The following is a 15,481-nucleotide window of genomic DNA, read 5'->3' as shown; positions in this document are numbered from 1 at the left end:
TGGCCTTGCTCTGCCGATAATACTCCATGATCATCATGGCCGCGTAGATCTTCCCCACCGTCAGGTCGGTGGCTGCGGGGGGACAACGGTGTGTCAGCGTGGGGACACCCAGGGGACACCCAGGGGACACCCAGGGGACATTGGGGGGACAGGGATGGGCCCTTACACTTGTGCGGGGTGACCAGCAGGTCCAGGTTTTTGGGGGACAGGTTGGGCCAGATGGCGATCATCTCCTTGCGCAGCTCCGCGTCCATCTGCTGCTTGTCGGCGCCGCCTGCGGGGGGGACACCGCGGTGACGTGGGGTGACATGGGGTGACACGGGGGGCTCTGGGGGCTCTGGGTGGCCTTGGGGTGACATGGGGGGCTCTGGGGTGACACGGGGGGCTCTGGGTGTCCTCAGGGACGTGGGGAGCTCTGGGTGTCCATGTGGGGACATGGGGGACACATGGGGGGCTCTGGGTGGCCTTGGGGACATAAGGGTGACACGGGCGGCCTTGGGGTGACATGGGTGGCTCTGGGTGGCCTCGAGGACACTGTGGGGACCCGTGTCACCCCAAGCCCCCGTATCCCCTCACACCCTCCGTGTCCCTCCATGTCCCCATGTCTCCCTGTGTCCCCATGTCCCCCTGTGTCCCCATAGCCCATGTGTCCCCATGTCCCCATGTCCCCATATCCCCCCACATCCCCCACGTCCCCCATGTCCCCCCATGTCCCTGTGCCCCCATCTCCCCTGCGCCCCCCATGTCCCCCAGTGTCCCCGTGTGTCTCCATGTCCCCATGTCCCCTATATCCCCATATCCCCCCATATCCCCCAATGTCCCCCACGTCCCTCATGTCCCCAATGTCCCCATGTCCCCCCATGCTCTCCATGTCCCTCCATGTCCCTAATGTCCCCATGTCCCCTGGTGTCCCCCATGTCCCCTATATCCCCCCATGTCCCCTGTATCCCCACATCCCCCATATTCCCCCATATCCCCATGTCCCCAATGTCCCCATGTGTCCCCATGTCCCCCCTATATCCCCATATCCCCTGTGCCCCCCATGTCCCCCAGTGTCCCCCATGTCCCCTCATGTCCTCCATGTCCCTGTGTCCCCATGTCCCCCCATGTCCCCAATGTCCCCCCACATCCTCCATATCCCCCCATATCCCCATGTCCCCATGTGTCCCCATGTATCCCCATGTCCCCCCTTGTCCCCATATCCCCCCATATCCCCCAATGTCCCCTATGTGTCCCCAATGTCCCAGTGTCCCCATGTCCCCCAATGTCCCCAATGTCCCCATGTGTCTCCATGTCCCCCCATATCCCCACATCCCCCATATCCCCATGTCCCCCATGTCCCCTGATGTCCCCCAACGCCCCCCGTGTGTCCCCCCGTGTCCCCTGATGTCCCCAACGCCCCCCGTGTGTCCCCCGTGTCCCCTGATGTCCCCAACGCCCCCCGTGTGTCCCCCGTGTCCCCCCGCCGTGCCTTTGGCGATCTTGATGTCCAGGGCGGTTCTGATCAGCGCCATCAGGGTGGAGTTGAAATGCACCGTGTTGTCATCGGCCACCGGCAGGTCCATCCTCAGCAGCCGCTGCGGGATCGGGGGGGACGGGGGTGACCCCAAAATGTGGGGAGGGGGCCAGAGGGTCAGGTGGGGACCCCCCCTGAAATTCCCCATTTCCCCAGCAGGGGGCGCTGGGGAGAAGGCGGGGAAACTGAGGCACGACCTTCTCCCCCAGGGAATTGGGGAGGGGGATGACCCCAAAATGTGGGGAGGGGGCGATGGGGTCAGGTGGGGACCCTCCCTGAAATTCCCCATTTCCCCAGTAGGGGGCGCTGGGGAGAAGGCGGGGAAACTGAGGCACGACCCCCTCCCCACCCCATGGAATTGGGGGGGTGGTCCCAAAATTTGAGGAGGGGGCTTCACCCCTGACCCCCCACCCGCACATCCAGCGGGGAAACTGAGGCACGACCCCCTCCCCATCCCCCCCACCCGCCTTCTCCCCATGGAATTGAGGCTGGGGGGGGGGGTTGACCCCAAAATTTGGGGAGGGGGCTTCACCCCTGACTCCCCCTCCCCATCCCAGCCCCCCCCACCCGCACATCCAGCGGGGAAACTGAGGCACGACCCCTCCCCAACCCCCTCCCACCTTTTCCTCATTAAATTCCCAATGCATTGGGGGGGGGGGGGGCACGGCCAAGCGGGACCCCCCCCAAAATTCTTATTTTGAGGAGGGGGCGGCGCATGCGGCTCATGCAGCAGGAGAAAAGAAAAAAAAAGGGGGGGGGTCTCATTCCCAATCTCATTCCATTATTATTATTATTTTTTTGGGGTGGGGGGAAAAAGCGATGACTTTGCCAGGCCTTTGCGCCCCCTCCCCAAAAAAACAGCGACCCCTCCTCACCCCAAACCCCCCCCCCACTTCATGCAGCCCCCCCCAAGGGGATTTTTTTTTTTTTTTTTTTTTTTGGGGAGGGGGTCGCGGTGCAAGAGCGAGCGGTGCCAAAGTGGGGAGGGGGAAACTGAGGCACAGACCCCACCCCTCCCCTCCCCCATTTCCATGCCCGACCCCTCCTCAAGATGCAGGACCCCCCCCCCAAAGCCCCTCCCCCCACCCCAAGATGCAGCTCAGGGTTTTTTTTGGGGGGGGGGGGATTTGGGGCGGGGGTCGTGCAGCAGCCGGGGGGAGGGTCGGGGGGGCTGGGGGGGTGAAGGGAGGGGCTGGGAAAAGGGGGGGGTCCTTAAAAATGGGGAGGGGTCCCTAAAAATGGGGAGGGGTCTCTAAAAATGGGGGGGGTCCCTAAAAATGGGGAGGGGTCCCTAAAAATGGGGGGAGACCCCAAATTGGGGGTCTGGGGGTGAGGAGGGGGGGGGATTTTGGGAGACCCCAAAAGGAGAATTTTTTGGGGAGGGGGGTTTGAAATGGGGAATGGGGAGGGGGCGCTGAGCCCCATAAGGGACCCCAAAAAGGGACCCCAAATAGGGGTGGGGGGGGGCTGGGGGAGTCCTTTGGGGGGACCCCAAAAGGAAATCCCTGGGGACCCCAAATAGGGTCGGTGGTCCCTTTGAGGAGACCCCAAATAGGAGCAAATAGGGTTGGGGGGGGGGTCTCTAAGAGACCCCAAAAGGAAATCCCTGGGGGACCCCAAATAGGGGCAGGGGGGACCCCAAATAGGGGCGAGGGGGGTCTCAGGGTCTCTTTAAGGAAACCCCAAAAGGAGATTTTGGGGGACCCCAAATAGGGTCGGTGGTCCCTTCGAGGAGACCCCAAAAGGAGATTTTGGGGCGGGGGATGTTTTTGGGGTCCAGCTGAGCCCTAAAGCCCCTGTTTGGGGTCCGTGCTGGGGGGGCGCATCTTACCCAGCCCATCCTTTGGGGGGGGGGCTCAGCCGGGACCGGCGGCCGCAGGAAGGGAAACAATAAATACACCAAAAAACCCCCAAAAATCCTAAAAACTCCCAAATAAACACCAAAAAAGCACCAAAAATTTTTTTAAAAACCCCACAAAACCACCAAAAAAAAATTTAAAAAAACCCCACAAAAACCCCCCAAAACGCCCCAAAATTAAAAAAAAAAAAAATTAAAAAACACCAATAAAATAAAATAAAAAATAAAAAAATTACAAAAAACCCACCAAAAAACCCCAAAAGCACCAAAGAAAAACACACACAAAAAAAAAAACCAAACACAAAAAATTAAAAAAACAACAAAAGAACACCAAAAAAAGTTTAAAAAATTTTTAAAAAATTTAAAAAACCCAAAAAATTTAAAAGAAATTTAAAAAAATAAAAACCCCCCAAAACCACAAAAACCCACAAAAAAACACACACAAAAATTAAAAAGTAAATTAAAAAATAATTAAAAAGAATACCCCAAAAAAACACTAAAAAAATCCCCAAAAATTAAAAAAAAAAAAACCCAAAAAAATTAAAAAATAAATTAAAAAAATACTTAAAAAGAACCCCCAATAAAACACTAAAAAAAAAAAAATCCCCAAAAATTAAAAAAAAAAAAAAACCCAAAAAATTTAAAAATAAATTAAAAAATAAATAAAAAGAATCCCCCCCCCCAAAAAAAACCCACTAAAAAAAAATCCCCCCAAAAAATTGAAAAAAAAAAAAACCCCAAAAAAAATCCCCCAAAATAAAAAAAAAAAATAAAAAATAAAAAAAAAAAAAATCCCCCCAAAAAATCAAAAAAAAAAACCCAGAAAAAAAATTTAAAAAAATTAAAAAAAAAAAATTTAAATAAATCCCCAAACCAAGCCTGACTTTCGTGGGGATACCCGGGGAGGGGGACCAGACCCTGGAGGGGTTCATTCTGTTCTATTTTGTTCTATTCTACCTTATAGGCCAGGCGGGGGGGGCAGCTCGCCCCCAGCCCCAGCGGCGGCTGCATTTGCCGCAACATTTCGTACAGATCCGCGAGGGTCAGGCGGCCCCTGCGGGAGACACGGGACACGGGGGGTCACACACGGGGAGGGGGAATTCTGCGGGGGAGAGGAGGGAAATAGAGAGAGGAGAGAGAGGAAATGGGAAAAAAAATGGAGAAAAAAAAAGGGGAAAAAAAAAGGGGAAAAAAGGGGAAAAAAAAGGGGAAAAAAAGGGAAAAAAGGGGAAAAAAAAGGGGAAAAAAAGGGGAAAAAAAGGGGAAAAAAAGGGGAAAAGGGAAAAAAAAAAAAAGAAAAAAAAGAAAAAAGGGGGGAAATGGAGAAAAAAGGAAAAAATGGGGAAAAAGGAAAAAAATGAAAAAAAAAGGAGAAAAAAAGGAAAAAAGGAAATAAAAGGAAAAAAAGAGAAGGAAAAAAAAAGGAGGAAAAAAAGGGGAAAAAAAGGGAAAAAAAAAAGGGGAAAAAAAAGGGGGGAAAAAAAGGGGGAAAAAAGGGGAAAAGGGGAAAAAAAAGGGGGGAAAAAAAGGGGAAAAAAAAGGGAAAAAGGGGAAAAAAAAAGAAAAAAAAGAAAAAAAGGGGGGAAATGGAGAAAAAAGGAAAAAATGGGGAAAAAGGAAAAAAATGAAAAAAAAAAAGGAGAAAAAAAGGGAAAAAAGGAAATAAAAGGAAAAAAAGAGAAGAAAAAAAAAAGGAGAAAAAAAGAGGAAAAAAAGGGAAAAAAAAAAAGAAAAAAGGGAAAAGGAAAGGAAAAGAAAAAAAAAGAAAAAAAGGAGAAAAAAAAAGGAGAAAAAAACACGGGAAAATAAAAGGAGAAAAAAAAAAGGGAAAAAAGGGAAAAGGAAAAGAAAAGGAAAAAAAGGGAAAAATAAAAGGGAAAAAAAAAAAAGGTAAAAAAAGGAAAAAAAAAAGGGGGGAAATGGAGAAAAAAGGAAAGAAAATGGGGGAAAAAAAGGGAAAAAATGAAAAAAAAAAGGAGAAAAAACCAGAGAAAAAGGGGGGAAAATGGAGGAAAAAGGAAAGAAAATGGAGAAAAAAGGGGGAAAAAAAGAAAAAAGGGAAAGAAAAGGAAATAAAAAGGAAAAAAAGAGAAGGAGAAAAAAATGGAGGAAAAAAGGGGGAAAAAGGAAAAAATAAAAGAAAAAAAAAAGGAAAAAAAAAGGGGAAAAAAGGTGGGGAAGGAAAAAAATGGAAAAAAAAAAGAAAAAAGGGAAAAAAAGAAAAAAAAGGAGAAAAAAAGGGGGAAAAATGGAGAAAAAAGGAAAAAAAATAAAAGAAAAAAAACAAGGAAAAAAAAGGAAAAGGAAAGGAAAAAAAAGAAAAAAAGGGGGAAAATGGAGAAAAAAGGAAAAAAAATGGGAAAAAAAGAGAAGAGGAGAAAAAATGGAGGAAAAAAAGGGAAAAAATAATAAAAAGAAAAAAAAGAGAAAAAAAGGAGAAAAGAAAGCAAATAAAAACAATAAAAGGTAAAAATAACAAGAACAAAAAATGAAAACAATAAAAAGTAACGATAATAACGACAATAAAAATAACCCGGATTTTTATTGCTGTTATTTTGTCTTTTACTTTTTATCATTTTACGTTTCATTTCTCTGTTGTTATGTTTCCTTTTTATTATTTTTATTGGGAAAAAGGGAAAGAAAAGCTCCAAAACCAGGAAAAAAAAAAGAGATAAAAATAGCAAATTAAATATAAATTAACAAATATAAAAATAACAAATTAAAATATAAAAAATATAAAAACATCAGAATAACGTGAAGTGATAAACCCCCAAAATTATATAAAATAATAGTTTAAATAATTAGTTAAATAAGAAAAATCAATAAGTAATAAAAATAGGAAAATAAAATAAAATAATAAAAATAAAAAATAATAAAAATAATAAAAGAGACACGTTTGAAATAAAATATTTAATGCCAAAAAAAAAATTAAATGAGGATTTAAAATAATTTAAAAAAATTAAATAAGTGCTTTATTTTGAATAACCAGACAATGGACATAATTAAATAATGGAAATAATTAAATAAAAATTAAATAAAAAATTAATTAAATAAAAAATGAATGATAAAAATAATTTAATAATAATTGAAAAATAATTAAATGATAAAAATAATTTAATAATTTAATAATAATAGAAAAATAATTGAATGATAGAAACAATTAAATAATTGAATAATAATAGAAAACAATTGAATGATAAAAATAATCGAATGATAAAAATAATTAAATAACGAAAAAAAATTTAAACAATTGCCAAACAAACAGACAACGACAAATAATTAAAGTATAACAAACAATTAAAAACCACAGAAAAAAAATGAAATTAAATGAAATAAAATAAAATAAAATAAAATAAAATGAAATGAAATGAAATGAAATGAAATGAAATGAAATAAAATAAAATAAAATAAAAAATAAAATGAAATAAAATGAAATAAAATGAAATAAAATAAAATAAAATAATAAAATAAAACAAAATAAAACAAAACAAAATAAAATAAAATAAAATAAAATAAAATAATAAAATAAAATAAAATAAAATAATAATTAAAAAAACCAACTTAACTCCAAACGATGCCAATAAAAAAAAAATAAACCAAAACACAAAAACCACAAAAACTCAGAATTTCCCCATCTCATCCCCACCTTTCCGGGCAGGATCTGGGGGGTCATTTCCAGGATTCGGGGCCATGCCGGGGATGGGTTTAATTTGGGGAGGGGTCTCCATGCCAGGCCAGGGCAGGGCAGGGGAGGGGGACACACAAATATACATCGGTCAATGTATATCCATCACATACAGCCCCTGTATGTCCCCACAGCGCATTCCATTGGGGAGGGGGAGTCCCAATTTGGGGAGGGGGCGAACCTTGCAGGCCACCCTATGGGGGCATTTCTTGCCCAGCCCCAGGGGGGGGGAGATCACGCGCAACAAACTGTACATGTCCCGGTAGTGGATGCGCCCGCTGCAAGAGACACACGTTAGTGGGGAGGGGGCTGCGGGGGGGAGACCCCAGACCCGCCCTGGGAGCCCCCCAACCCAGAGGGGTCTGGCCCATGGAGACCCCTGACCCACCCATGGATCCAATGTCCCTATTGGGACACAACATTTCCTATTGGGATCTCCCATTCCAGGGTGGGGAGGGGGCTGCGGGGGGGAGACCCCAGACCCGCCCTGGGAGTCCCCAACCCAGAGGGGTCTGGCACATGGAGACCCCTGACCCACCATGGAGACCCCTGACCCACTATGGAGTCACTGTCCCTATTGGGATCCCCTATCCCAGGGTGGGGAGGGGGCTGCGGGGGGGAGACCCCAGACCCGCCCTGGGACCCCCCAACCCACTGGGGTCTGGACCATGGAGACCCCTGACCCACCATGGAGTCACTGTCCCTATTGGGATCCCCTATCCCAGGGTGGGGAGGGGGCTGCAGGTGGGAGACCCCAGACCCGCCCTGGGAGCCCCCCAACCCAGAGGGGTCTGGACCATGGAGACCCCTGACCCACCCATGGAGACCCCTGACCCACCCTGGGACTGTCCCCATAGGGACACCCCATTTCCTATTGGGATCCCCTATCTCAGGGTGGGGAGGGGGCTGCGGGTGGGAGACCCCAGACCCACCCTGGGAGTCCCCAACCCAGAAGGGTCTGGACCATGGAGACCCCTGACCCACCATGGAGACCCCTGACCCACCATGGAGTCACTGTCCCTATTGGGACACCCCATTTCCTATTGGGATCCCCTATCCCAGGCTGGGGAGGGGGCTGTGGCTGGGAGACCCCAACCCACCCTGGGACCCCCCACCCCACTGGGGTCTGGCCCATGGAGACCCCTGACCCACCCACGGATCCGATGTCCCCATTGGGACACCCGCCCTGGGATGGGGAGGGGGATACAAGACCCCTTGAGACCCCTCCAAAATGGGGAGGGGGACGGTGGGACCCCCGAGACCCCCACCAGAAGACCCCTGACCTACCTGGACTCCCATCCCGGGATGGGGAGGGGGATACAAGACCCCCCAAGACCCCTCCAGAATGGGGAGGGGGCAACAGAAACCCCCAGGAGGGGATTTGAGCATCCCAGGGGACAATTGAGGGGGGTCCAGGGACCTCTTGGGGACAATTTGGGGTGGGGACGTGGTGGCCCCCCTGAGGTGGGTGGGGGACACACCAGGAGACCCCCCATGGGGGGGTCCCAGAGGGCTTGGGGAGGGTCTGGGGGTGTCCTGGGGGTGTCCTGGGGGGGTCTCCCTGTCCTGGGGATGTCCCAGGGGGGGTTTCTCTGTCCTGGGGGTCTCCTGGGGGGTCTCCCTGTCCCCAGGGGTGTCCTGGGGTGTCCTGGGGGTCTCTTGGGGGGTCTCCCTGTCCTGGGGGTCTCCTGGGGGGTCTCCCTGTCCTGGGGGTCTCCTGGGGGGTCTCCCTGTCCTGGGGTATCCTGGGGGTCTCTTGGGAGGGTCTCCCTGTCCTGGGGGTCTCCTGGGGGGTCTCCCTGTCCTGGGGTCTCCTGGGGGTGTCCCTGTCCTGGGGGTCTCCTGGGGGGTCTCCCTGTCCTGGGGTCTCCTGGGGGGTCTCCTGGGGGTGTCCCTGTCCTGGGGGTCTCCTGGGGGGTCTCCCTGTCCTGGGGTCTCCTGGGGGGTCTCCTGGGGGTGTCCCAGGGGTGTCCCAGGGGTGTCCTGGGGGTGTCCTGGGGGTGTCCTGGGGGTCTCTTGGGGGGTCTCCCTGTCCTGGGGGTCTCCTGGGGGGTCTCCCTGTCCTGGGGTGTCCTGGGGGTGTCCTGGGGGTGTCCCAGGAGGATGTCCCTGTCCCAGGGGGGTCTCCCTGTCCCTGCAATGCCCCGGTGTTATCCCAGGGGGGTCCCCCTGCCCCCCCAGCCCACGCCCCCCAGGGCGGGGGTCCCTTACCAGGCGGCGGGGTCGTACTCGGCCCAGACCCGCACGTACTCGTCCAGGTGGTGCGGGCCCAGGATGGACGAGTCCCGCGTCAGGTACTCGAAGTTGTCCATGATGACGGCCACGAAAAGGTTCAGCATCTTCGGGGAGGGGGCGAGAGGGGGGTTAGGGGGGCTGAGACCCCCAAAAACCCCCCAGAGACCCCCCAAAACCCCCCAGAGACCCCCCCCAGAGACCCCCCAGAGACCCCCAGGAGCATCCCTGGGTTGAGCAGAGGGAGAGGAAGGAGGAGGAGGAGGAAGGAAATGTGGGGAGGGGGCTCTGGAGGGGGTCAGGGGGGCTGAGACCCCCCCAAAAACCCCCCAAAGACCCCCCAAAACCCCCTAGAGACCACCCAGAGCCCACCCAGAGACCCCCAAAAGCCTCCCTGGGGTCAGCGAAGGGAGAGGAAGGAAGAGGAGGAGGAAGGAAATGTGGGGAGGGGGCTCCAGAGGGGGGGTCAGGGGTGCTGAGACCCCCCAAAAACCCCCCAAAGACCCCCCAAAACCCCCTAGAGACCACCCAGAGCCCACCCAGAGACCCCCAGGAGCATCCCCAGGATCAGCAGAGGGAGAGGAAGGAAGAGGAGGAGGAAGGAAATGTGGGGAGGGGGCTCAGGGGAGGGGTACAGGTGGTTTGGGGACCCCCAAGGAGGGGCACAGACAATTTGAGGACCCCAGGGAGGGGACATGGACAATGTGGGGACCCCCAGGGAGAAACAGGGGTGGTTTGGGGACCCTCCAGGTGGGGAACAGACAATTTGGGGACCCCCCAGGAGGGGACACGGACAATTTGGGGACCCCCAGGGAGGGGACACGGCCAGTTTGGGGACCCCCCTGACAATCTGGGGACCCCCTGGGGAGGGGTCCCGGCTCACCAGGAAGGAGCAGAGGAAGATGAAGGAGACGAAGTAGAAATAGGCGAACTCGTTGCCGCACTCGTCCTCCTTGATCCCCGAGTTCTGGTCGCACGGCTTCCCGCTGAGGCACGACAGCATGATCTCGTGCCACGCCTCGCCCGTCGCGCTCCTGGGGACACAGGGGACACCCGTGTCACCAATGGGGACAGGGACATGGCACCAACGGGGACACCAGGGGCACAGGGGACAGGGCTGTGTCACCCCCAGGGACACCAAGGACACAGCCGTGTCACCAATGGGGACAGGGGGGACATGGCCGTGTCACCCACACACCCACAGGGACACAGGGGACAGGGCTGCGTCACCAATGGGGACATGCCTATCACCCACAGGGACACGCCCGTGTCACCTCAGGGGGACAGGGAACAGGGACATGTCACCAACGGGGGACAAGGGGGACATGGCCGTGTCACCCACACACCCACAGGGACAGGGACAGGGCTGTGTCAGCAATGGGGACAGGGACAGGGACATGTCACCAATGGGGACAGACATGGCCGTGTCACCCACACACCCACAGGAACAGGGACAGGGCCGTGTCACCAATGGGGACAAGGGGGACATGGCCGTGTCACCCACACACCCACAGGAACACAGGGGACAGGGCTGTGTCACTGATGGGGACAGGGACACGCCCGTGTCACCAACAGGGACAGAGACAGGGCTGTGTCACCAATGGGGACAGGGGACAGGGCTGTGTCACCCACACACCCACAGGGACACAGGGGACAGGGCTGTGTCACCAATGGGGACAGGGGGGACAGGGCTGTGTCACCCACACACCCACAGGAACAGGGACAGGGCCGTGTCACCAATGGGGACAGGGGGGACAGGGCCGTGTCACCCACACACCCACAGGGACACAGGGGACAGGGCTGTGTCACCAATGGGGACAGGGCCGTGTCACCAATGGGGACAGGGGACAGGGCTGTGTCACCCACAGGGACACAGGGGACACAGCCGTGTCACCAATGGGGACAGGGACACGCCCGTCACCCCCAGGGACACACCCATCACCCACAAGGACACACCTGTCACCCACAGGGCACAGGGGACACACCCGTGTCACCCCAAGGGACAGAGGGGACACGGCGGGGCGGGTGTCACAGAGCGGGTGGCACTGGGGGGGCACTGAGGTGACACTGCAACTCAGCCAGGTGACACTGGGTACCCAGGTGACACTGGGATGACACTGGGACTTGGCCAGGTGACACTGGGATGACACTGGGGTGGCACTGGGGTGACACTGGGATGGCACTGGACACCCAGGTGCCACCAAGGGTGACACTGGGGTGACACTGGAACTATGCTGGGGTGACACTGGGATTACACCAGGTGACACTGGGATGAGCCCAGGTGACACTGGGGTGACACTGGGATGACACTGGGGTGGCACTGGGCACCTAGATAACACTGAGGTGACACTGGGGTGGTGGCACTGGGATGGCACTGGGCACCCAGGTGACACTGGGATGAGCCCAGGTGACACTGGGATGAGCCCAGGTGACACTGGGATGGCACTGAGCGCCCAGGTGACACTGGGATGAGCCCAGGTGACACCGAGGTGACACTGGGATGGCACTGGGCACCCAGGTGACACTGGGATGAGCCCAGGTGACACCGAGGTGACACTGGGACTCAGCCAGGTGACACTGAGGTGACACTGACCCCCTGGCTGCCACCACAGGTGACATCACAGAGGTGACACTGGGATGACACTGGACACCCAAAGGCCACCAAAGGTGACACCAGAGCGCAGGTGACACCCCCCCCCCCCCACCTGAACAACAACATCAAGGCCTGGAAGAAGGTGCGGAAATTGTTGTGCTGCGTTATGGCCGATTCATCGTCCTCCTCCTCAATCCCGATATTCCCGAACACCTGCGGGGGAAAAACACCCCAGGGGGGATAAAACACCCCAGGGGGGAGATAAAACACCTCGGGGGGGGATAAAACACCCCAGGGGGAGATAAAACACCCCAGGGGGGGATAAAACACCCCAGGGGGGATAAAACACCCCAGGGGGAGATAAAACACCCCAGGGGGGGATAAAACACCCCGGGGGGGGATAAAACACCTCACGGGGAGATAAAACACCCCAGGGGGGGATAAAACACCTCAGGGGGAGATAAAACACCCCAGGGGGGGATAAAACACCCCAGGGGGAGATAAAACACCCCAGGGGGGGATAAAACACCCCAGGGTGAGTCTGGGGGCACAAAACCCCCAATTTGGGTCTGGGGGTCCCCCAAAAAACCCCCAAAAAACCCCAAATTTCCCCCTGAGGGTCCCCAAAAAAACCCCCAAATTTGGGTCTGAGGGTCCCCAGAAAACCCCAGATTTCCCCCTGAGGGTCCCCAAAAAACCCCCAAAAAAACCCCAAAATTGGGTCTGGGGGTCCCCAAAAAAAACCCCCCAAAAAAACCCCCAAAATTGGGTCTGAGGGTCCCCAAAAAAACCCCCCCAATTTCCCCCTGAGGGTCCCCAAAAAAACCCCAAATTTGGGTCTGGGGGTCCCCAAAACAACCCCCCCAATTTCCCCCTGAGGGTCCCCAAAAAAACCCCAAATTTGGGTCTGGGGGTCCCCAAAACAACCCCCCCAATTTCCCCCTGAGGGTCCCCAAAAAAACCCCAAATTTGGGTCTGGGGGTCCCCAAAAAACCCCAAATTTCCCTCTGAGGGTCCCCCGCACCCCAAAGGTGCCCCCCACCCCAAAAAAGGGTCCCCTGGACCCCCAGCCTCACCTGCATCCCGATGATGGCGTAGATGAAGAAGAGCATCGCGATCAGGAGACACACGTAGGGCAAGGCCTGGGGGGAAAAATGGGAAAAAATGGGGTTGGGGTCGGATTTGGGGACCCCCAGGGGGGAATTTGGGGTTGGGGGAGCCTCAGACCCAAATTTGGGGTTTTTTTGGGGGGTTTGGGGACCCTCAAACCCAAATTTGGGTTTTTTTGGGGGGTTTTTTGAGGGTTTTTTTTGGGGTTTTTTGGGGACCCCCAGCCCCAATTTTGGGGTTTTTTTTGGGGGGGGGGGGGTTGGGGACCCCCAGACCCAAATTTGGGTTTTTTTTGGGGACCCCAGACCCAAATTTGGGGATTTTTTGGGGGGTTTTTTTTGGGGACCCTCAGACCCAATTTTGGGGTTTTTTTGGGGACCCCAGACCCAAATTTGGGGATTTTTTTGGGGGGTTTTTTTTGGAGACCCTCAAACCCAAATTTGGGGTTTTTTGGGGACCCTCAAACCCAAATTTGGGGATTTTTTTGGGGGGTTTTTTTTGGGGACCCTCAGACCCAATTTTGGGGTTTTTTTGGGGACCCCCAGACCCAAATTTGGGTTTTTTTGGGGGGTTTTTTTGGGGACCCCCAGACCCAAATTTGGGGTTTTTTTGGGGGGTTTTTTTGGGGACCCTCAGCCCCAATTTTGGGGGGTTTTTTTTGGGGACCCCCAGACCCAATTTTGGGTTTTTTTGGGGTTTTTTTGGGGGGTATTTTTTTGGGGTTTTTTGAGGACCCCCAGCCCCAAATTTTGGGGATTTTTTTTGTGGACCCCCAGACCAAATTTTGGGTTTTTTTGGGGTTTTTTTGGGGGGTATTTTTTTGGGGTTTTTTGAGGACCCCCAGCCCCAATTTTGGGGGCGGTTTTTTGGGGACCCTCAGACCCAAATTTAGGGGTTTTTTGGGGTTTTTTGGGGGGGATTTTTGGGCACCCCCAGACCCAAATTTGGGTCTTTTTTGGGGACCCCCAGCCCCAATTTAGGGGGTTTTTTTGGGGGTTTTTTTTGGGTTTTTTTGGGGGTTTTTTTTGGGACCCCCAGACCCAATTTTGGGGTTTTCTCGGGGGGTTTTTTGGGGGGTTTTTTGGGGGGTTTTTTTGAGGACCCCAGACCCAATTTTGGGGGGGATTTTTGGGGACCCCCAGCCCCAATTTAGGGTTTTTTTTGGGGGGTTTTTTGGGTTTTTTTGGGGGTTTTTTTGGGGGGTTTTTGGTGGCCCCCAGCCCCAATTTGGGTATTTTTCGGGGGTCTCTCACCTTGAAGGACTGCACGAAGGTCCAGAGCAGGATGCGGATGGTGTAGCCCTGGCGCAGCAGTTTGATCAGTCGCGCCGCGCGGAAAAGCCGCAGGAAACTCAGGTTGATGAAATTGTTCTGGTTTTTTTGGGGTGGAAAAAGGGGAAAAAGGTTAAAAATTAAAAATGAGGAGGGGGGAGGGTCTGGAAATGAGGGGGGGGAGGGGAGAAGCCCACCTACCCCGAACTCGGTGACCAGGATGTCGGTGATGCTGCCCAGGACCGTCACAAAGTCAAAAACGTTCCAGGCGTCGCGGAAATAATTCTGGGGGGAAATGATAATAATAATAATAATAATGATAATAATAATTATTATTATTATTATTATACAATAATATTATATTATATAATATTATAATTAATATTATAATAATAATTATAATAATAATAATAATTATATTTATTATTGTTGTTATTATTGTTATTATTGTTATTATTATTGTTATTAATAATAAAAATAGTAAATTAACAATAACACTAAATAAAATAATAATAAATAAATATAATAGTAAACAATAAGAGTAAACAATTATTAATAATAATATAAAAATAACGATAAAAGAAATAATAAAATTAATATAGTAAAAATAATAAATAAAAATAATAATAAATAAAAATAATAATAAATAAAAATAATAATAATAAATATAGTCAATAATAAGAGTAAATAATTATTAATAATAATATAAAAATAACGATAAAAGAAATAATAAAATTAATATAGTAAAAATAATAAATAAAAATAATAATAAATAAAAATAATAATTAATAATAATAATAATAATAATAAATATAGTCAATAATAAGAGTAAATAATAAATAATAATATAAAAATATTAATAGATAAAATAAACAATAAAAAATTAAATATAATAGTCAATAATAATGGATAAAATAATATTAGTAAATAAAATAATAATAAATAAATATAATAATAAATAATACGAGTAAATAATAATAATAACACTAATAATAGTAATAATAATAATAATAATAATAATAATAATAATAATAAAATAATTCTGGGTATGGGGGAAAAAAAGGATGTGGGGAGGGGTCCCACACCTCGAGGTACCCCCTGAACTGACCCCCTAAATTTGAGGAAAGAATCCAGGATTCCCCATGACAAATTCGGGACAACAATCCCTGGGCTGCTCTTGGGATTTGGGGACCCCCCTGAGGTTTTGGGGCCCCCC

General features: G+C 50.5%; 1 protein-coding gene across 1 annotated transcript in view; it reads right to left on the bottom strand.

Annotated features, from left to right (window-relative positions):
• The window catches only part of CACNA1A (calcium voltage-gated channel subunit alpha1 A), a gene marked incomplete at its 5' end in the record, with an annotated part of 51,169 nt that overhangs the window by 2,731 nt on the left and 32,957 nt on the right, over nt 1–15,481 (bottom strand). The window contains 10 exon segments of the mRNA XM_083881936.1: nt 5–72; nt 167–274; nt 1,472–1,577; nt 4,332–4,428; nt 9,271–9,398; nt 10,175–10,325; nt 11,997–12,097; nt 12,961–13,026; nt 14,248–14,364; nt 14,467–14,550. Of these exon segments, the coding sequence (XP_083738062.1) occupies nt 5–72; nt 167–274; nt 1,472–1,577; nt 4,332–4,428; nt 9,271–9,398; nt 10,175–10,325; nt 11,997–12,097; nt 12,961–13,026; nt 14,248–14,364; nt 14,467–14,550 (1,026 nt within the window).

The sequence above is a fragment of the Zosterops lateralis genome (genome assembly GCF_965231275.1).
Source record: "Zosterops lateralis genome assembly, chromosome: 36".
NCBI classification, from domain to species: domain Eukaryota; kingdom Metazoa; phylum Chordata; class Aves; order Passeriformes; family Zosteropidae; genus Zosterops; species Zosterops lateralis.
Note: the sequence above shows the minus strand (reverse complement) of the source record. Positions and strands in the feature narration are given on the sequence as shown.